Raw genomic sequence first — 24,379 nt, 5'->3', positions numbered from 1 at the left:
TGAGCAGATGTTTATTAAATCTATAAATTGCAGAAAAAAAACATTAAATGAATTTTAGGAACATGAACACAACATGCTCTATACAAGTATATCACGCCTCAAGATTTAGTGCACCTAAAAAACAGCAAAAAACTAAAATAACCAATCTTTTGCATCGGAAAGGCATTAAAACCTTTACCCCTTTATGGGTTTAGAATGAACCATACATTATGGCCTTATTCCTTTCATTCTGGTGCGCAGGGGGATTCCAAATGTGGGTTTCACAATCACCTCACTATGTATATGTGTAAATATATGCATGTGCGATTTTTTAAACATATGTTCACATTTTTTTAAATCTAAGTTTATTGTTATCACATAAGGGCTGATCCCTTATTATAGCAATGTGCAGGTGGTAGGTACTCTTTATGGAGGGATCAGGGGTCTATTAGACCCCAGATGCTTTCCTGCACTGTGTCCAAGCAGAATGGGCACAAAGAGCCCCTGATTTGGTGTTTATCAAGCCACAGCCTGTCAGGAGCTGAACATTTATAGAGTTTCAATGAAAACAGCGGAAATAATTTTTTCAAGGAATATGATAATTTCCTCTAAGAGGTGAGGCCTGTAAGGGCTTCAGCATTCTCAAATTTAGAGCTAAATCTTGATAATTTAGTCTTTGCATTGTTAAGACATGAAGTCATGTAATGATAATGCTTCCAGATAAATTTAAAGCAACCCTGCCATTACCAAAAACAACATTGAGTTCGGTGAGATGAACCAGTTGGCATTCTGTGGGATCAAATAGATATACACTCTTGGAAGTGTCCGAGTGGACTTCAGTGGAAAGAAATTGTGTTCTGGTGGCATGGGTAGCAGGATAGGTAAGTATCGACATTCTGCTTATGCTGGTGTACCAGTTTGGATTGTTTTGTTTTTGTTTTTTTTGTAAGATGGGGTTGCTTTAAAAGCACATGTGCCTAGAAGCATTGTACACATGTAATGGTATATGCATGCCAGCCTGCAGACAAGTCAGCACATTGAGGCTAATGAAAGGGGAATCCCCCAAAAACGTGTCCCTCTCTTCCGGCAATCCCAGCTGATGACATCATTCTGGTTGGAGTGCCCATATCTGACAGCAGCCAGTCTCTCTTCCTCTCAGAGCAGAGCCAGGGTCCTTCTTTTGAGCTGAAACTCACATTTTGGCCAGACTTCTCCCTGGAATGTCTGTGCATTCACGAGGAATGAGCGTTCCTGTTGCCGCTGCATTTATAGATGACATGCTTTCCTTTTTTACTGTGTTTATGAGTGTATTGATTTAATTATTAAGCCACACTGTTTTTCTACAATATATTGTATATATATATTATATATATACTACACTAAGTTTTTTTGCACTGCATGTGTTTGAGTGTTTTTTTAGCATATTATTGTGGATGCCTTCAAGTGCTGCTAGTTGCTGTAGCAACTGCAAAGGAACAACCAATGACATCTGCCATTTAGTGGTCCAAGAAAAAGTTCAAAAGGACAATGACCATAGAAAGAGAGCAATGGTGTTTCTTAAAGAGACCCTGATTTTTTTTTTCTATTAATCAAAAAAACAACATTCTTGCACTGGTTATTTTTCTTCTTAGTTACCTTCTTCCAACAGTACTTGCTAGTATCCTCTGACCTGTATATCTCCTTCACAAAGTCATAAAAAAAAAATGTAGCTATAGTGTGATTAAGTTGAATTAAAAATTATTATCTTAAAGTGTTACTATGCCCACAACAGTAAAATCAGTCTGTATATGCAGTAAAGCATGCTTGTTAAACTCACTGTGGAACCTAAGAGGTTAATCCTCTGCATTGTGTAAAAAGGCTGTTTGATCCTGACTTCTCTGCTCCTCCTGTTGTTCAAATGTTCACACTGATAAGACAGACTGAACCCGTAACCCTTGTGCACATGCGCAGTTTAGTGTGTATTGCTAGAGGTTTTTTTTTTTCTTGGGAGAGTGCATGTGATCAGCACAGGGCCAATCAGCACTGTCTAAACAGAGGTCAGGTGTTTTGCATCCTCCTAGAGCAGAAATAAAACTCCTACTACAAGCTTTAACCAGTGCTCAGCTGAAGTCACAAGACTGCTCTTACTGCTAATGAGAAAATGTATTTAGCAGTTTACATTTACTAAAATAATTGCACTGCCATGTTCTGTGTACTGTGGGAGATAGATATAGTGAATGCAGGGTCTTGGGTTTAGTAACACTTTAAGTGACATCTACCATGTAATATCCTAGATCAATTACAGTAAGACAAATTAACTTTTCTAAAAGAGAAAAATTCTTCACCGGAAAAATAATAAAATGATCAAGTAATAAAATATTTTATGAGTGTAAAATCACCATCAATTCGTTATACATCAGTTAAATTTCAAAGTAACAATTTCACCATGAAAGGAGTTCTCTCTCTCTCTCTCTCTATAAATATTACAGTCTACTATTGATCTAAATAAATAACCAGATATGATATAATTTGCTGCTTAGCTTATCTGACGTGTTGCAAAAAAACCCCACTGATGATTTATTTAAAAGCTTTACTACTGTGACTATGTTCAAGTAGGTTCAGTGAAGTGAAAGTCTTCTATTGACATATTAATGAAAATGTGCAAAGATTCTGCAACTGTAATGTTAATAAAGTGGCCAGGGAAAGAAATGTAAAACTGTGTTCGACCCCATTCACACTCGCTCAGAAATGGCCAGCAAGTAAAATCCCATAATTTCCATGGACCCTGTTCACACTTGAGCGTTCTGTCGCCTGTAGCAAAATGCTGGTTAATAAAAAAAAGTATTTGCACTACTTTTCAGGCAGATCTGAGTGTTTTGTCCCCCTAGACTTGAATAGAAAATGCTTGAACTGTGGGAATGAGCGGTTTTCCAGGGAAAATATGAACATGACCATATTTGGTCAATGATGTCACCATTGGATCCCACCCCATTGTTGACATTAATCTGTCATTGGTGGACCAGATTCTGATAGGTCCCTACACACCCCCACAATCACCATCAGAATTGTGCAGGAGAGGCCCTTGTCTTTATCCCCTCTGGTAAGGTACCCCCCCCCCCACCATGGTGAGGGCACATGGCCTGGCAAGGTTCAGAAAGGAGCCCACACACTATTAAGCTATATGCTCAGATTAAATGTCTGCTATGGATTTTAGGTGAGACCCAACGCCATTTTTTTTCCCTTTTTGTGTGTGGGTATGCCCCTTAAATATGAACTAGGGCTTAGTATGGATTCAGGGGGGAAATCATGCCATTTTTGTTGCGTCTATTTAAATTGCAATGAATGTAGGTGGACTTACACTCCACTCTCTCAAGCCACACAAACTGTAATTCACAGCATATCAAATATTCAGCACAAACTATAGTAATATATACCAATGTCAGCTGTCCCTCACTCACACTAAATCTACTAAATCTAGGAAAGCCGCCTTTTATACTGTGTGGGCTGCAACTACTGTGAACCAACACTGGCCAAAGTTTTACATCTGAACAGAAGTCAGGTGTTGGACCTTGACCACTGATGGCTCAAGCAATGCATCGCGGTACCTCTGGTGAAGGAATTCCCATCGAACGACCTTAAAACATAACGTCACTCTCCCAAACAACATGGACTATTTTTAACCCTTATTCTGCTAGCATTAGTAAATAGATAAGCATGTCATATTTACTTGTGTTAAACTTTTTTTTTTTTTTAACATTTCTTACGTTACTTCCTTGCTTCTAGGCCAAGGCAAATGATGCCATGCATCCCTGCAGTCTTCAGAAGGGTTTTCACAGCTAAGCACACTCTCCCACATGCATGCCTGATCCAAGAGCAGATGGATTCCAGGAAGTAAATGCTACATGAATCATTTGCCCTTACTCAAGATGGCCACAACCAGAAATGCTAGGGGTGTTTTTCAAAGTAATTCCTCAGCAAAATAAAGCATGGAGACATGGATGCATGGGTGTGTTTGCTTTGAATATTAATAATTAAATAGTTATTGGTTTGTGGTGCTCAGATGCAGTGCAGTTCTGCCTTAAAGTTTGAATCTTTTCAGAGCAGCAAATGTTTAGTCTGAACAGTGAATGCTCAGCTCATCCCTATTTACTACCACTAAACTCATTTACACTGTGCTAGTATCTTTTGCAAGGATACATGGGGAACAACTTACAATGCTTTTCATCTCTGTCCCAGCAGAAATTATTCAGTGTTAAATACACAATAGCAACAGCAATTATACACCTTTTGACCTAAATGTGATACAGCCACTTGTAAACTAAAAAAGGTAAGAGAGCAGCTAGGAAAGGGAGCAGGTATTGCTGCCCAGAGGCACATTTTATCATCATACCAAAATGATAAAATAACATTCATTTACAAATGTAGTGACATCTGTGTTGATGTTGAAAGTAAAATTGAATCAGTCAATGAAGATCATAATAGAAATGCCAATTGAATGGAAAATATAGTATAAAGAAAGGTGTATATATGGAAAAGGCTAATATGGAAAACATCATGTGGCATAGATTTTAATTTGGAGAAGGGTAACTTGAAAATATCTTCTGTTGGCACAAAACACCTAGAGAAAACTAGCACACAACACAGACAACATATTGGCTTGCAAGTGTAGCGCTACCCCCATGAGGACCGCTGTGTTTCTTGGTACCCCTAAACTCTGCACAACCAGGCAAAATGCATTTTCCACACTTTCATCTACAGTCAGTGAACAGTCCATGAGCTTGTTTTTTGTTACTTTATTAGGGGAATATAACTGGGATAGGACGACAGGGAATATGGGATGCCCAACTTAACTGAACCAAAGCACGAGGACAATGTTCTTCCTATTTACAGAAACAGCCCTTTCAGAACTGTTCACAGATCCACAGTCTGCAGAGACTCCTGGCTGCTCTGAACTTCTCCCAGGACAAGGATAAAGGATTAAGCAGAGTGCTGTCCTTTGAAAGCTTGCTACATGTGGCAGACTCTCCCCTTGTGAATCCCAGTGTGTGCTGGTGTACTCACTCTGTCCTCTACGCTTCCACTGCTCCCAGGCCTTGATCATGTTCATGCCATACTGCTGATAGGATCCTCCTGAGCCGGAGACCAGCCTGGAGGCTAGCCCCCCCAGACCTAGGGGGACCCCTCCCAGCCCACCGAGGGTCTTTTCAGAACTCCATCTTCCACCCGTCTTCCTAGCCGACTTCCAATCCTTGGTGTTAGGATAGCTTCATAAATGTTGATCCTCAATTTACATGGCTGAAGGTGTGAATTGTCAAAACAGCAATCTAAGTGGAAGACAGAGGGTATCTGTGGCAAACTGGGGCTAATTTTGTAGGGATCTGCTGCCCTCTATAGTCAGCTGCTAGTATTACCCTGTAATGTAAAATTATGTATGTCCCTTCATGACTCAGGGGTTGTTGGAAAAAGATCCTGGAAGGAGGGAGAGGGAGGGAAAGGGAGAGAGAGAGAGAGAGGGGGGAGAGAGGGGGGAGAGAGGGGGGAGAGAGGGGAGAGGAAATAGAGGGGAGAAAGCGAGAGAGAGGGGAGAAAGAGAGGAGAAAGAGAGAGAGAGAGAGAGAGAGAGAGAGAGAGAGAGAGAGAGGGGAGAAAGAGAGAGAGAGAGAGAGGAGAAAGAGAGAGAGAGAGAGAGAGGAGAAAAAGAGAGAGAGAGAGAGAGAGAGAGAGAGAGGAGAAAGAGAGAGAGGGAGAGAGAGAGAGAGGGGAGAGAGAGAGAGAGAGAGAGAGGAGAGAGAGAGAGAGAGAGGAGAAAGAGAGAGAGAGAGAGGAGAAAGAGAGAGAGGAGAAAGAGAGAGAGGAGAAAGAGAGAGAGAGGAGAAAGAGAGAGAGAGGGGAAAGAGAGAGAGAGGGGACACGGGAGAGAGAGGGGAGACGGGAGAGAGAGAGAATGAGAGAGAGAGAACGCCAGATGTTCTGACCATACTACTAATACCAGCTCAGAAGAGATGATCATTGCCAGCTAACTGGTGTCTTTATTCAACCTTACCAACTATGTAGGGTTCTAGGCTATCTAGGACTGTGTTCATGGCTGGTTGGGTAACAGCTGTGAGGCCCCGGCAGCGAGACTTTGCTTGTATCCTTTCTATTCTGGTGTGCATCTTTATGCTTATGGTTTATGTTCTATGCTGGTTGCAGTAATTCTTCTGCTTCCAATTACTTTGATTAGATTATTGGTTAATATCGCATCGGAATCCCCTCTATTCACAAAGGCCTTGTCTTGGGTGAAGGCAAAGCTAACTTTATTATCAATTCCACTCTTCCACTTAGCAAAGGTTTTGGTTATCTTATTTACCTAAAGGTTTAGTGCAATATCCTGTTTGGGGAGGGCCATTCCTCATAAACTCCCCCTTACATGAGTAAGGTCCAAAGCAACAATCTATTGTGCAAATTGCAGAATAACAAAGTACATACAGTACATGGACATATGCTGTGTTTATGTGACTGTTTTTTCTCACCATAAAGTCTGAGGAAATAATGGCAGGTCAGAAAAGATGTGAACTTCTTATACAGGTGCCAATTACCTGAAAATTAGGTCTGAACAGAGTTGGATCATCCCCAAGGCAGCCTAAACAGGAGCAGAGGATCTCCAGGGTGCCGAGCTACATCCTACATTCTCCTTTAGTAAACCAGGGGGATAGCACAATTGGTCAAAGCTGTCACTTTGCAAGAGAGCTTGTAAGCAGTTTGTGTCTAATAGGGTCATGCCAGTACAGACAGTGCAAGTGGGTTAGTTTATCTATTCCTATTCCTATTGCAGTCCTCATCAATTAAAAGAATGAGGGGGGAAGCTGCTACCTTGCCCAGGGCCCCATTTTCCTTTAATGGGCCTAATTTTTTTTTTTTTGCACAACAAATGGTCTGTGTGAATGAACACTTGTGGATGAACTATGCCTCAAGAGCTCAGAAAAGCTCACTGTCATTCACTGAAATTAACCCAAGCAGAAAATAAGCAGTGTACTTTTTGAGATAAGCTTTGCAGCATGACTGGCATGCTAATGCTAACTGCTACAAGAGGTTTATGTGTTAATCTGCTGAGACTGATGGGGGTTGCACATAAACCACAAGCTTGCTGTGTCTGTAAATCAAAAAAACCACACTTGGCACAAACTATGCCTTATCTTTCCGCTTGTATGTGTGTGTTATTTCCCCACAGACTGAAGGTGTTGGATAATAAATAATTCATGAGGATAATTCAAAATTACCTCCTGGAGTTGGTACTCTACCTTCACAATATCCAGCCAGCATTTTATATCTGTTTAATTGGGAAGAATTGTGCTGCACAACAAGCTGTCAAGACAGACTTCAGTACATAAAAGCTGACTGCTCCAAACTCCTAGGAAGATTTTGAATTAAAATTTCAAGTTTCTAAAATTTGGAGCTTTGGCCATTATTATTATTTTTTTTGCTTATGTAAATGTCCGAGAAATGTAATTTTGTTTTTTTTTGCTTGATGTACATCTGGTTGGCAGGGTAGACCCACAGTACAAACTACACTGCTCAAAAAAAATAAATGAACACTTTTTAATCAGAGTATAGCATCAAGTCAATTAAACTCCTGGGATATTGATCTGATCAGTTAAGTAGCAGAGGAGGTTGTTAATCAGTTTCAGCAGCATTGGTGTTAATAAAATTAACAACAGGTGCAATAGATGGGCAACAATATAATGACCTCCCAAAACAGGAATGGTTTTACAGGTGGAGGCCTCTAACATTTTTTCCCTACTCACCTTTTCTGACTGTTTTTTACTAGTTTTGCATTTGGCTAGGATCAGGATCAGTATTGGTAGCATGAGGCGATACCTGGACCCTACAGAGGTTGCACAGGCAGTCCAACTCCTGCAGGATGGCACATCAATACGTGCCATTGCAAGAAGGTTTGATGTGCCTCCCAGTACAGTCTCAAGAGCATGGAGGAGATTTCAGGTGATAGACAGTTACTCTAGGAGAGCTGGACAGGACCGTAGAAGGCCCTTAACCCATCAACAGGACAGGTATCTGCTCCTTTGTGCAAAGAGGAACAGGATGAGCACTGCCAGAGCCATACAAAATGACCTCCAGCAGGCCACTGGTGTGAATGTCTCTGACCAAACAATCAGAAACAGACTTCATGAGGGTGGCCTGAAGGCCCGTCATCCTCTAGTGGGCCATGTGCTTACTGCCCGGCACCATAGAGCTCAATTGGCATTGAATACCAGAGTTGGTGGGTCCACCACTGGCACATCTGCTTTTCACAGATGAGAACAGGTTCACCCAAAGCACACGTGACAGACGGTCTGGAGAAGCCGTGAGAATGTTATTCTGCCTGTAACGTTGTATTTCATGACCATTTTGGTGGTGGGTCAGTGATGGTCCGAGGAGGCATATCCATGGAGGGACGCACAGACCTCTACAGGGTAGACAATGGCACCCTGACTGCCATTAGGTATCAGGACGAAATCTATGGACCAACTGTACCTACTCTGGTGCAGTGGGTCCTGGGTTCCTCCTGCTGCACGACAGTGCCTGGCCTCATGTGGTGAGAGTATGCAGGCAGTTCCTGGAGGATGAGGGAATTGATGCCATTGAATGGCCCCCATGCTCGCCTGACCTAAATCCAATAGAGATCATGTTTCGGTCCATCTGACACTGTAAAGTTGCACCTCAGACAGTCCAGGAGCTCAGGGATGCCCTGGTCCAGATCGGAGAGGAAATACCCTAGGACACCATCCGTCGTCTCATTAGGAGCATTCCCTGATGTTGTCAGGCATGCATACAAGCTCGTGGGGGCCATACAAACTACTGAGTACCATTTTGAGTTGCTGCAATGAAATTTCAGCAAAATGGACTAGTCTGCTGCATCATTTTTTCCCTTGGATTTTCGAGGTGTCTTTGAATTCAGTCCTCTGTAGGTTGATAATTTTAATTTCGATCAAACGATGGGGCATCCTTACGTTCCTAACACATTACCCAGTCCATATCAATATAGATATCCAGCATGATATTTTCCCCATTGAGATCTGATGTGTTTTCAAAGTGTTACTTTACATTTTTTGAGCAGTGTATTTATGTGACTAGAACCAAATGAAAAGCTTAGCCAACAAGTTTTCAATTATATTTCAGGAAACCTTTTTAAAAAAAATCTGTTTTATCAAATACTTTGGTGTTAGTTTAGGGAACAGTCAGTATTTTTACATTTTGTAAGACCATGTTTTACTTAGAAAAAAAAAAGGAGGGGGATACATTGTAGATCTTTGGCAAAAGATGAGAAACCTTTTAAAAACTTCTTCCTGGCAACTTGTCACATGGCCTATGTAATTGAGTGCACAAATGTAAATTTTCCCACTATTTTTTTTTACTTTTGTTTTGTAACATATACAAAACAATATACCGTAAAATGATCACATGTGAGCCAAGTATACAAGTAGTTATTCCCATAGCAAGAGTACTGTAAATGTGACAGAACTCCCATTATGCGGATACAAATCCATACACCATTAATTGTCCAGCTTGGACCAATGTAACTATGCATATATTATACCAGGCTAATGTCCCTGGAGGTTGGAAATCACTGATCTAGAGACCACTACTCCAGTAATTTCCACTCACTTCCAGAACTTGCCGCGAATGGTTTCTCTGCTTCATTCTGAACAGAAGGTTGGTGTCAGGGCTCCCAGGTGTGACCAGAGGTGTGTGACTGACGCAGGGAAACGCAGACTTCAGATATGTTATAAACAATATAATTTATTAACACTAACAATACAAACATAAACGCAGTGCAATACTAAACATAATACAGTGCAAACAAACCAAACCAACCACCCACAGATAACAGTACATACAAGCAAGCGTCGTCAGGCAGGCCGGGTCAATATCAATTGGGCAGGTAGGTACAGGGGGAGCAAGCGGAGATTGGTAGGGGTCACAGGCCAGGTTCAGCAGGTAGCTAGCAGCGTAGTACAGAGGGTCAGGCAGAGGGATGGTCAGGGTCACAAGCCAGGGATCAGAACAGGTAGCAGGCAGCGTAGTACAGAGGGTCAGGCAGAGGGATGGTCAGACAAGCCAGGGATCAGAACAGGTAGCAGAGAATCAGACAGGAACAGAGAGCAGGAACAGGATACAGGGCCCAAGAGAAACACAACACCAAGGCAGAGTCTGCAAGTCTGGCCATCCCTTAAATACCCCAGCATAATCAGTTCCAGGTGTTACCTGGCTGCAAAGTTGAGTCTCTGATTGCTGGGAGCATCCGCTGGCCAGCCCTGGTACTGCAGATCAAAAGGCAGGTGAGTCCCACCATTGCTGGCTAGTCCATTCCTGACAGTTGGCCACTCAGCATTGATTCCATTCAGAGAATATTTGCACAACATCACCAACTTGCCTTGCCACTTTGTCAAATCAGAGGGTGCTTTGAATTCATTCAGAAAATGCAAATCATTTTCTGGATGTTGCTCATACCGAACAGCCAACTTCCTGGTTTCAGAATGCAGCGGGGCAGCCATTCAGCATGGGACCCAGAAGCAAGTGCTAACTTACCTTATTTCCACAGGCTTGTGGGCCAGTGGCTTGCTTCTATTTTACATGTTCGGTGGCAAGCCCGTCTCTACATTGTTTACCATTTTTCATTGACAAAGAAATACACATAGAAGAGTGTTGTGGCTCAGGAACTAAAGTGAGTGAGCGGCTAGAGCAAAAGGGGGGTGGTATAATGCACTTTAGCTGAAAGGATTAGAGGCGACAGGTTACCAAAATGTATTAAAAAGGATAAAGCTGCCATTAAAGTAGAAAAATCTCACCACCAGAGTACCCAAGAGATATCAGAAACAGTTAAGTGGTTTTAACTTCCAGTGTCTATGAAACACCAAGATAAAAATTTTGGGTGAAATAACCCTTAAAACATTTCACAAAATATCAGCATAAACCTTTCATGTCTTACACAATTAAAAACATGCATTTTAGTGGTTCCATAACCTTCAGTCTAATTACAATTACTCTTATGGATTCAGCAAGGTACCACCAGCTGTGCCCACAATATGACCACTCTACATAAAGTAAGAAAGGCATGTTTAATGCTTACACTTCACGGGATTACTTTGTTTCATAACTTCAACTTCATTGGAAAGATAAAACCCCTAAACTTATATGGTTTTGATAAACTGATAACATACTGTATGTTAACTGTACCTATAGACATGAGACAACAGACGCTCGATACAGCAATTTTGTGAGACTTGAGTGGCATTTGACCTGCTGTCAGAGGAATTGAACAATCAGTTTAAAAAACTGTTCCAATCACAAGGATTCCCTTTAAAAAGCCCCACTCCTTTCCCAGATGAATAATTGTGTAATCCTGTAATAATCGTGAGACGTAATCGTAATAAGTAATAATCGTGAGACGTAGTCAGTTAGTCATTGACTGTTACAGGATATTGCACAGCACTTTTTTGTCAGTCGTGCCAATATATAAAACAATACACATGCAATTAGAAAAACAGATCTTTCCTTCAAAGCCTATGTATAGCAAAAACACATTTTTAGTTGTGTAGAGTAGGGAAAGCTTAAAACTGGAAAAAAAAAAAAAACTGAAACAAATCTCTATAAAGTGAAGGGAAATTCCCTTTTGAACAGTTGTCACAGGAACATCTGTCCCTATTAGATTTTCCCCCACATCCAGTCCTGGGGACAGCTGTAGGGTTTTGTTTTTCCATTACTTCTTTTCTGGGAACAGTGGTGACCAGGACAGATAAAGACAGCAATGAAAACCTGGAACAGCTTCTCACTCTAAGGCTGGCCATACATTATACAATTATCTGCAGATTTTCTGCCCAATTTCCTTTAGATTTACCTTCAACTATGTAGTGCAAGGGCCTGCCTAATTGGATACAACTGAAAGTGTTGTTTAGGTTTGTCCTCCTATTATATGGTTTTTGGTAAATCTAAACCAAAAATCTGCAGATAATTGTATAATGTATGGCCAGCCTAACGCTATCCAAAACCAAAAAGAAAGGTTTTGACTATACATACACTTGAAGTAGTTATGTTATAGTGGGCAAACTATGTTATCAAGTGTTAGATTAAAGAGTCCATTATGGGTGGCAGCCATGAGACTGGACCACCAATATTCAGAATTTATTGTCCCAAAATAGCCTTCAAAAATGCCATCTAACTCTTAACTTGAAACATCAATGACTATATGTGCTTTAAATGGATAAACAAGCAATGTAATAGACTGAGTAAAGGAGCCAAGGTCTGATAACTGCATATGACCCATCACTGCAACAAAATAATTTCCTACCATTTATACATTACTAATCGTTGTATATATACCAAGTGTGATTACTTCTCATTATAAATTTATTAATGCCAGAGTGCTAATGGAGATACAAATTTTACCTAAATAAAATATCAATTTCTGCTTGGAAAGCAAAGTTAACAAAAAGACAAAGTGGCAAGCTAACTTAAATGAACTGTATTCACTTTCACCCCGGGGAAAATAAACTAAATGAGACCAATCTGCTGACACAAATTATTTGTATAAGTTCAGCAAATGCTCACAGCTTGTAAAATGTGCTGTCAATGCTGGGAAATGAAGAATGCAAAGATTAAGATACACAAAGATAGCAAGAGCTTAAATATAGAGAAATAACTATCCAACCAAGCCAAGCAAAAACAAATTGATTGTCATGTAGAGTATGTATCTGCACAGAAATGCCAGATACTGTATTGGTCAATCAACATTCAGTATAACCAAGCATGTACATGTAACGCCCTACAGTGTAGATAGTTTTTTTTTGTGGAAGTTAGAGGCTTGCTAGAAGCCTGGGTGAGAGTCAGCCTAGGAGCGAGTCAACATGTTTACTTCAGGTTAATGCTGGAGAGCTCTACAGGTCAGTTCTCTGATACCTCCCCCTGCTCTAGAGACATGGAGAAGTTTCTAGAAGCCAGTAGGTGGGGGTGAGGAGGGGCTGATCTGTATACTTAGGGGAATCTACCAATCCCTAGGCAGGAAGCCTGGCATGGTGGCTAGGTCAGCCCTTAAATATGACAGAGCCTGGTTAGGAGGAGAGTCAGGTGGAAGATGGAGTGAGGGAGTGCTGCTGGCGTATAGCCTGGGAGAGGGACCCAGAGGGGGGGGGTTACCTATAGTCTGTGAGCTGGAAAGAAGGATCTTCACTATTCCAGTCTACAAGGAAGGACATCATGTGAGCAGGGGAAGAAGCCAGCCCAGCATAAGGCCTGATAGCAGCTTCACCTTTACAGCTTCAGGAACAGGACAGTGTGAGTACCTCTATACCTTCCTGAGCCTTCATCATCCCCATGTGTGTCTCACAATCCCTTGCCCTGGGATACTCTGACAGCCAGGGGAATAAGGACAATTTCATCTAGGTTCATTTAGGGGACCAAGTGCTCCTAGTAAAGACTGAATTTTTGTCTTTTTGTACCTAAGATGTTATCCTCCAAGTTTCAGTTCCATTGGTCATCCCATATACCCGTAGACCCTTTCCAAGTTATTAACCCCTAATAAAACAACAAAAACCAAGCTTATGAATGGTTTACTAACTGTGGATGCAAGAGTGGAAAATGCGTGTTGTCTGGTTGTGCAGAGCTTACAGGAACCCAAAAAGTCTATATACAAGAAAACAAAACACAGAATACAATACAAATACAGCATATATGTGTATTAATATCACAAAGTATAAAAATAAACCTGTTTTCTTAAACTATTATTTTGGTGTTTTTTGGACTGATTCTTACAGTGCCAAACTTCTTAATAAAAAAAAACAAAAAAAAAAAACCTGTATGATATTACATTACACTTTGTTATTAATAGAAAACTCATGTCTAACAGAATCTGGGTATCACTAGTTCACAACTCTACACTGTGGCCTGCATTTTGTGGCCCACTCATAAAATGCAGGCCACGGTATGGAACCAGTGGTATTTTAATTTGCAATTGCTGCTCAACCCAGCAGAGAGAACTCTGTGGGTGGAGAGAAGCTGGTCATGTAACTTTCACAGGTCACATGTCAGGGCTCTTCTCCCAGCTTTTTTTTCTCACCCAATCCATGAATTTAACCCGTTCTCACCAATGCCTCCCAGGCATTTATGAGCTTCTAGATGGTGGGAGGTTGAGGCAGACAATCAGGTCATATGATCACTGTTATTGGCGCTCACAGTCACAGCAGTCACATGATCAGAAAGCTCCCAATCACAAGTATGCATCAGGAGTTTACCAATCCCCGCTGGCTACCATGCTGGGACAGTGCATGGAGTGCGTTCTCAGCATGGCAAGTTGTTTATACAGGGACACACATATGCGGCCGCTTGGTGTTAAGGTCCACCAGCCGAGAGCCTGCATACATGCATACTCCTAGAGGTAAGGTTTTAATAGTACTCTACCTGCTTCAATAGTACTCTACCTGCTTCAGAGTCCTGAAGTTGATGGAGTGCTAAACACATTCATAAAGCATGTTGCTCTATATTATGAGAGTTTGTTTGTTGAGCAACATTACACTCTTACTTTTGCTTTATGAACTGGCCCCTAAGACTCCTATTTCATGCGATTTAATATATAATGTATAAGCCACATGTATCCATAATGTATATCTGTGCCATGGTACAGTGCCAACAGATGCAGGCCCCTAAACTCAAAGTAGTGAAAAACAAAACAGATGAACTCTTGAAAAAGCAGTTCATGTTTTGATGAGATATGCCTTCACAATCCTGTACTCACAGCACACTGACATTACCACATCTAAAAATCATAGCATTTCTTATTTTAGTATTGAGATTTCAAATCATCACATGCAAGTTTTCGCAAACCCAGAAGACTGTCATTTTATTTGTATATAAGTGTTGTGTTGGCAGCATAAAAGGCTACTGTAATGTGCAAAGAACATATAATCTCCATTATACAAGACATTACAAAGTCTAAATGTAAATATAATGTGCTAGTAAGACAGGAAAAAAGTACAGCTGATTTTAAGCGATTTATATAATATATGCTTAACTACTATTTTATTACATGCTGGGTTGTGATCTTAAATTTATAAAGCACTTAGGTTGCAAAGTCAGAGTTTAAGAGGGATCAACTTATGGACAAATGCAAAATGTACACATCGAAAAATGTTGGCAAGGCTATTCATATTTAAATACACACTCAGATGAAGTATTACTTTAAAATTAACAGCTTGTAATATGTATATATCTATTGCCTTCAGCTTCCATATTATTGACAACCATTTAAAAACAGCTGCCAAAGGCTACTGCTTTTCACACTGTGCACTTATACAGTGCAGCACGGCTAATAAGATTCATCACATCAAAGACCCACAGAATCCAAAGTTACAGTCTTTTAAGCTCTGCTGTGCAAGAGAGCGGGGCTATTCATGCTCGAGAAATCACCTGAAAGGCATAATTTTTTTCACACCAAAATACTTAAAGTATATCTAAAACCCAACAATGAACTTTTTATTTATTTATTTGCTCACTTTTGATCTTCTAAATGCACAATTGAAAGGGTTTCATCATATCAGTTAGATGTTCATGCAAAAAAAAATAATAATAATGTTGTCAGCTCATTACTTTCTGTGCACCTTCCCTGTGGTAAATGTTATCGCTGATTCTAGTTCTCAATGTGGACTACAGAACTGATATAAAGATGATGAGAGCAGAAGGTGTTCTGTAGTCCCAGTGCACTTGCAGTTTTAGTGTGACAACATTGGTGCTCCATAAATGCAATATGCGGAGTGAACAGTAAGATGCTTGTTCTAGGGTGACTCAGTCTCACCAGGTGAAAATAAAGGGCTAAAAGTCAGAAAAAGGGAAACTAATTCAGCCACTACATCGAAGGACTTTTTAGTTACGACGTTGCCCTAGTAATGAGCCTGCACTTATCTGTGCCAATTAAACGTAGGAAAGCACACGTAGATAACATGTATAGCAATAGGACTTTTAGCAGAACACATTTTTCATATATTTTACCTCGACAAATCTGAGATTTCAGATTATGTATTACGCAAAAACAATACTCAAAATACAGTTTTTACCAATCTATTATGAATATAAATGTGTTCCACCACTGTTTAACCATTCTACACCAAGATTTCTGTGGCTAGGTGTAGAATGGGTGGCTAGAAATGTTCTAAAATAAGCGGAATAATGTCAAAAGCCCAAACCACCAATTTATGTAATGAGCTTCAACCCATAAAAATGAGATTCGAGTAAAAAAAAATTATAGCTAGGTTGTACTTTTTAACCTCTTGCCCAGTACATAATACATACAGTTGTGTTCAAAATAATTGCAGTCAGACATCACTAACCTGATCAATCACTGTTTTTGGTAGAAATGATGTTTCTACATGGCAAATAATTTACTAGCAGGTGTAGTAGAGTAATAGAAATCCAACAGACCCAACAGTCATGACATGCATGCTGCTGATTCTGTGTAATTGAATCACCAATTGAAAGGGGCGTGTTCAAAATAATAGCAGTGTGGAGTTCTATTAGTGAGGTCATTCATTCTTTGAAAAACAGGTGGCAATTATTGCCCTTATTTAAGGAAGGAAGGCAGCAAATGTTGTACATGCTGGTTACAGTGCATTTCTCTCTGAAATTCTGAGGAAAATAGGTTGTTCCAGACATTGTTCAGAAGAACAGTGTACCTGTGAATAGGGCCAACTACTGCTTACCAACCACATGGCCCTATTCATGTATGGCAGCCATATTGGATTTCTCTTATGTAAGTGCTTATCCTTTTATTGAATTTTTGATGTTACTTCATTTGGATCATTAAAATACTACACTATTGGAGATTGTTTCTCGTTTGGGCTCGTTTGTGCACCCTTTCCGAAGGTGCTTTTTTGCATTGGAGCCATACTTAAATGCATGATCCCCCTGCTGGCTGAAACTCGCATTGCTGGATACTGCTAACCTGGTCTGTTAAGACGTGATTCCATACTACTGGAGAGTGGCAACCTGTCCTGGATGGATGACACCTGGTGGCTAACCCTTACCTGACGACTTCATCCGTATGCAGAGTTCCCATTCCCTGAGTACCGTGGAGTAGGTCTTATATACTCCAACGCACAATCATTTGTGCTATCTGGTTAGTGCATTATACACTTATTCTTCACAGCCACGACAGTCACGGGAGTTACTACCTAGACATCGTTTTTATCACCATTGTCACGTTGTACCTTATGGACTAATTTCTTGATGTTATAATTATCTTTATTATGATGTAATACTTTTTAGCGTGGCATTTATATTTGAGTTATTTTTACATTGGAGGACTCTGAGGTTTGCCTCTTGATGCTGGCTGCTTTCCACTTCCATTACCCAGCGCTCATATACCAATATAATTTCCTTGATTAAAAAGTTGATTGGAGAGGGGAAAACATATAAAGAAGTGCAGAAAATGATAGGCTGCTCAGCTAAAATCATCACAAATGCTTTAAAATGGCAACCAAAACCTGAAAGACGTGGAAGAAAGCAAAAAACTACCATTTGAATGGATAGAATAGCCAAAATGACAAGGACTCAGCCAATAATCAGCTCCAGGAAGATCAAAGAAGATCTAAAGTTACCTGTGAGTACTGTTACAATTAGAAGACGCCTATGTGAAGCCAAGCTATCTGCAAGAAGCCCCCACAAAGTCCCACTGTTGAAAAAAAGATGTGCTGAAGAGGTTACAATTTGCCAAAGAGCACATTGACTGGCCTAAAGAGAAATGGCGCAACATTTTGTGGACTGATGAAAGTAAGATTGTTCTTTTTGGGTCTAGTGGCCAGAGACAGTTTGTCAGACGACCCCCAAACACTGAATTCAAGCCACAGTACACTGTGAAGACAGTGAAGCATGGTTGCGCAAGCATCATGATATGGGGATGTTTCTCATACTACGGTGTTGGGCCTACGGCCCCAAACACACCAGTAAACGTGCAACATCTTGGTTCCAGACCAACAAGATTGATGTTATGGAGTGGCCAGCCCAATCCCCGGATCTAATCCAATAGAAAACTTGTGGGGTAACATCAAAAATGCAGTTTCTGAGGCAAAACCAAGAAATAGAGAAGAACTGTGGAATGTAGTCCAATAATCCTGGGCTGGAATACCTGTTCACAGGTGCCAGAAGTTGGTTGACTCCATGCAACACAGATGTACAGCAGTTCTCAGAAACAGTGCTTATACAACTAAATATTAATTGATTCAAAGGAAAGCAAAATCTTCAAACATTTTTCAGTTTATATAGTGAATGAAGAATACAAACATTGCTATTTTTTTGAACAGTCTAATATTCACTTTTCTTCATTTTTTTTTTAGAGGAACAACACAAATATTGATATATTTTTCTTCATGTTTTGATTTGGAATAGAATGTGTAGTGTTCCCAATGCATTTTTGTGTATGGAAATAAAAGCAATTAGAAGGATTTTGAGCTTTATTCACTTTTTACAACACACTGCTATTATTTTGAACACAGCTGTATATGCGGTGTCAGGGAAGGTGGGCCTTAACACACACACGCATCCATGGTGGCCATGGTTTCTGTGCTAAAATTGCTCTTACTGTGCACACCAAGCACAGTGTCCCAGCTGTTACAGGCAGCTCTTGCTCTCTGTGACAGGGAGTCAGCGGCACACATTCCTAATCCAGTGACCACTGTGACAGCCAATAACAATGATTGGAAAGTCCACCACGCTTCCCAGTAAATGTCTGACAGGAAGGGGTAAAAAGGGTTATTGGAACCTAAAACTGCGATAACCATTTTTTTTTTCCAATGCTTTTCAGGACATAAAAACTTTCATTAAAATGTTTATATCGGGTATGTGATAGCTCCCTTTTATACATTATAAAAATAAAATATTACAGGAAACAATGTGGCAAGACAGAATTGCAAAAGGAGAAAATAATTACAGGCATACCTCGGTTTACGAATTTAATGCATTCTGTGGGACTTTTCGTATGAGAAAAATTCATAAACTGAAACGCGTTTTCCCATAGGAATACACTAAAAACCAATTAATCCGTTCCGGAGGGCAGAAAAAAAGTTAAAAAAAAAAAGTCTTATCTGTTCAAAACGCTTTATAAAGTGCACTTTAAAAGACAAATACTATACAGGGACATGATTAAAAAAAAAAATTGTAAATGCATTGAAAACCAATTAATCCGTTCCAGAGGTCAGAAAAAAGTCAAAAGTCTTATCTGTGCAAAACTCTTTATAAAGTGCACTTTAAAGGCATAGTACTGTACATGGACATGATTAAAAACAAAATTGTAAATGCATTGAAAACCAATTAATCCATTCGTATTGCGAAACAAATTCATAAACCGAAGCATTATTTTCAGTGGATTTTTAATTATTTAATTTCAATTCGTAAACCGAAAATTATGTAAAATAGGCATTCGTAAACCGAGGTACGCCTGTACATACATTTATAAAGAACACAAAGAAACATAAATACAGCTCCATTTCCCACCATGCCCACTCTAACGCTGTTTTCATCACTACAAACTAATGAGGTGCCCAATAAAGCACAAGCCAGTTTTATCATTCTCAGTATTTCCAGCACCTCAACTATCAGTTGAATAAAACTTTATAGAACATGGAGTTGAGATTCGGAAAGATTACCCATCCTACAATTATCATTAAGATTGTGGAAAGAAAAAAAATAGCCTTAAAAAAAGTATCAACAAAAGGTTTTGCTTGCATTTAGAAGATCTCAGACTTTTTAATTGACATTGCTTAAGCCACCTCTGCTAGGGTTATGAACATAAAAAAAAGGTTCAATCTCTGTCCTCTACTCAGAGTTTTCCTGGGAAAATAAACTGTAGGTCAATTTGTTCTTGTTCAGCCATCTCTTGGCTATATTTAATGTTACTCTGTGCTTTTAAAATTTGACAGCATAATCCACATAGATATCTTATTCCCATTAAATTGCAAATCCTCAGCTTTGTGGGCTTCCAAGCAGGTAACGCCACAGTCTTTGTATTTATGCAGGCAATTAGGGTCTAAGAGATTTCCTCAGGAGCAGAAACTAGTTTAAAATTCTTTTGCTTCCACCGCAACAAACATTGTAAGTGATTACGATTCAAGTGTGTGTCTTCCTTTCACTGGTCATCAAGACCCAAATGTCTTTATGACAGGTTCAACTTGAAAGCGTTTATTGGGATAAATCCTTTAACATGATTAAACCCTGAGAATTCATCCTCTAAATATTTATGTGCATTTATGCTCCACTAGTGAACTCCAATAAACTAATAATATAAGGTTTCATAAACAGACTGCATAATACTTTAGTTTTCTGAGTTGGAGATATTCAAGCACACCAAAAGGCCAACATAGCTCTCATAATCCATTTGTAAGCTCTATGGCATCTTGCATTTCTGAATCCTCCAAGTCTTTTTTTTTTCAATCATTCATCGAGCAGTATGAAAATACAAACTTTCTGTTGAATACATTTGCTTCTGCTATAGACTGTATTTTCAAGAACCCTGTGGACATCTTGTACAGCGTTGATAACAGTACTGCCAACCACCCCTCCCCCCCTTCACAACTCACCTTTGCTGCCCAACAGGAGTTTCACTATCTTTGAACTTCTATCAGCTAATGGTACCACATTGTCAACAATGGATTGACCTTCATCTTCAAGTCCCAGGGCGGTATCTACTGAACTTCTCATAGATCTGACTGTAGACGTTGGTATTACTAGCATCAGGGTAACTTAGATTCGGGCAGTTTTCACAGCAAGGAGTCAGCTCATTTTCTAGCTGGACCCTCTTCTTCAAACTCAGGCTGACACTGTGGTTTTGATAGTGCTTGCTTAAATTTGTATGTGAAATTAACACGTGGGCATTGACAAACCAGGCGGTAACATTTTACTTTAACTGAGAAGTAGACTGCTCCATGTCCTAGCACTCTTTTTATGGGGATAGACTGCCTTTAATCATTGGTTTTCTGCTTTTTTCCAGGGCTTTTCTACTACTAATTACTGAATGAGGCACAGAAGGCATATTTCAAAACCAGATGTTTTAGCTGACTTTAGACATGACGCTTCAAATTATAAAGCAAATGTCATCCTTTTGTATGCTAGATTAGGTGGTAATATGTCCATAATATAACACAAAGTAAAATATTATATCCTATTACAGAAAATTCCACTATTTGCTCTAAGCCTGTAAACGTATAAGAGTAATTCACAACACTGCACAATACAGTTGCCATTAGTTTAAAGGCAAAGCAAAAAAAAAAAATTATATAAAACAAAAATTACAGCAGAAATCTCAAGAGTGCTTTAACTCCTAGAAGTAGTTTAATTTAAATCAGAACCAATATATAGAAAATGACAATGGATAAATATATTACTGAATGCCTCCAACATGTCTGAAAAAAAGATCATCTATTGTTTAAACATGCATATAAACCTAGAATTAGAATAGTATATTGATTTGTACCTTTAACAAAAATCATTATGCCTAAAGTGGTACTAAACCTAAAAACAAAAAATATATATCGTGCATCTTGCCAACATGTGGTGGCTGCATTAGTTTCCTTTTTCAGGTTTTTCCCCTCTATTCTCACCTGATGATATGTCTGTATTTTTTTTTTTAGTTTTTTTTTTTTTCTACTTTACCAGACCAAGCTGTCCAGCAAAAGTGTCAGAGACTGGCAGGAGTGTTTATAATGATCAGCTTTTATTCATTTATATAAAACCTTTATCCCAAAAGAAAAAAAAAAAATTTTTGCTATAAATTAAAAATGTTACCTGGATTTTAGCCTTAATTTGCAAGTCAAGTCCATTAAAATTTGCTAGTGCGTCTAACAATGCTGCTGTTCAAAAGGCGTCTCAATTGCTCCTAAAGGAATGGAGATACTCTAAGCTCTTACTCACACTTGAGCGTTTTTCTGCTCATTTCCCTACACCTGACTATGCTCAACATGCAGAAGCCCATTCTTGTTACTGAAGGGATCAGCAGATGAAAATAAAAAAGAAGAAAGCCTAAAAAAAGAATGAATGAAGCAATCACATTTAAAGATTGCTGAGCTGTAGTATAATATTACAGTTTTGTTTTTAGATTTAATACCACTTAAAATAGAACATATGAACTGGACAATGAATTTGACCTTGGATGTTTATTATTTCATATTTAAATAAAACATACATAATTAAGTTTTATATAACCCCTCGAGGATTGTCACTGCTATTAAAGTGGTAGTAAACACTCGATTTGTATTTTAACCTACAGGTAAGGGTATAATAATGCTTACCTGTAGGGTAAATGAATATCTCCTAAATGTTTATCGTAGATTTTAGGGAGCAGCAGCCGGTGACATCACTGGTGCATATGCTCTGAAGGAACGGTATACCTGTACTGTTCCTTCAGAGTGCTGTGCCACGGCGGTGACTCCTGCGTGCTTGTGTGGGAGTCCCGTCATTGCGGCTCACCCATTCAAGCAGCTGCAGCCCGCATATGCAATGCATACTAGTACATTATGCCTTTACCTTGCAGGGTTTGGTTTTTTTTTTGTTTCTTACCTTTACTACCACTTTAACCTTCCTTAGAATAACAACGATAAGCAAGCTAAACAGTGTGAAGTAAAACTATATAGCGCAGTATTAATACCATATTATTCTCAATTATCCTTAGATCTATTACAAAAAGTCAGTATACACACCACTGTCTGATGGTTGACTTGAATCACTTCATCACCAGCATGGATCTTCTTACATCGGTCAGCAGGTGACTGAAGAATAAACATAGAAGCTATTGTGAATAAGAAGTAACACTTACTTACCAAATATAATTAACCACTTGCCCTCCAGAGGATATACCCCCCCCCCCCCTCCTGACCAGGCCATTTTTTGTGATACGGCGCTGCATTAGTTTAACTGACAATTGTGCGATCATGCAACGCTGTGCATAAATTAAATTTATGTCATTTAATTCCCATAAATAAAGCTTTCTTTTGGTGGTCTTTGATCGCCTGTAAATGTTTACATTTTTTGCGCTATAAACAAAAAAAAAAAAAAAAAAAAAAAAGACAATTTTGAAAAAAAAATTATATATGTTTTTGACTTTTTACTATAAAACATATCTAATAAAAAAAATTTAAAAATCAAATTTCTTTATAGATTTAGTCTAAAATGTATTCTGCTACATGTCTTTGCTAAAAAAAATTCCCAATAAGTGTATATTAATAGGTTTACGTGAAAGTTATAGCATCTAAAAATGGCAGTATATATAGATTTTTTTTTATACTAGTAATGGCGGCGATCAGCGACTTATAGCGGGACTGCAGCAGGCATTTTGACACTGGGTGGGAACTGATTAACTGCCACTGACATCCCCAGTGACACTAATACAGTGATCAGTGCCAATAAAAAGCACTGACACTGTATTAATGACACTGTATTAATGACACTGGGCAGGAATGGGTTAACATCTGGGGTGATCAAGGGATTAACTGTGTGCTGTGTGTGTTTTGCTGTGCACTGTGTTTTACTAGGGAGACATGCTGTTTTGTATCTCTCTGCACAGAAAAACTGCATGTCCATGCTGACAGCAGAGAGACCCGTGTTGTTTACACACAGTTCTCTCCCGTCAGCTTTCCCCGACAATCGCCGACTGCCGGCTGGGAATCAACGGCTGAGACCCAGTGATTGACATCTCTAGCCGTCAATAGCGGCGCGGGTAGGGCGGCATGTGCGCGTGGCCCCTACCAGGACAAGCTAATCACATATATAAATATATATACATACACACACACACATTATATATGATTTTGAATAGCCCTGCCGCCCTATAGCAGTATTTCAGCTACAGGGAAGGGTTATGGCTCTGAAAAACACTGTCCTCGCCTACTGATATTACAAAAAGTACTAGAGGATGTAAAATACTAAGTATGGCTCATGCAGTTGAGATCAAACATTCTGCTTTATACATACAAACAAAGACCAAAAGCAGGAAAAGATAAAGCCTGCTTTTTTTTCCATCAAGCCTGCCTTTTTGTTTTCCTTTTTTTTTTCGTATCTGTACTATGGCAGCAAAATTACTATATTTTAGCCTTTAACTATAGTGTTCTTTATGGTAATTCTGCAAATGAATACATTTTTTTTTCATTAGGGTTTAGGTGCAACGGTATTGAAATACAAAGGGAGGAACCAGTAAGAGCTGTGGGGGAACATGGAGATCAAATCAACACTCCTGGACATGTCGATTTCCCTCCAGACTTCAAAAGGACCAAATGTCTGTAATGAAGCAGTGCTGAGCAGCATGGATGGCAGGAAGGGGTACTATTTATTCTCTTTTCACAGTTACAATACTTGTGTGACAGGGCCTCTTCAAATGTGATAAGTTCAGCTTCAGTAACTCTCCTACTACATTATTTGG

At 39.5% G+C, this 24,379-nt stretch overlaps 1 protein-coding gene across 3 annotated transcripts in view; it reads right to left on the bottom strand.

Annotated features, from left to right (window-relative positions):
• Positions 1-24,379, bottom strand: part of CNKSR2 (connector enhancer of kinase suppressor of Ras 2) — a 426,708-nt gene that overhangs the window by 263,669 nt on the left and 138,660 nt on the right. For all 3 annotated transcript variants that reach the window (XM_089656051.1, XM_089656052.1, XM_089656053.1), the window contains exon 9: positions 22,665-22,733. In XM_089656051.1, coding sequence (XP_089512177.1) covers positions 22,665-22,733 — 69 coding nt within the window. The remainder of the gene's footprint in view (positions 1-22,664; positions 22,734-24,379) is intronic.

This window comes from Staurois parvus, unplaced genomic scaffold, assembly GCF_062004578.1.
Source record: "Staurois parvus isolate SC_StPar_1 unplaced genomic scaffold, SC_StPar_1.0 ptg000884l, whole genome shotgun sequence".
In the NCBI taxonomy this organism is placed as follows: Eukaryota; Metazoa; Chordata; class Amphibia; order Anura; family Ranidae; genus Staurois; species Staurois parvus.
The sequence above is the reverse complement of the archived record's forward strand: the minus strand, read 5'-3'. Positions and strand labels throughout refer to the sequence as shown.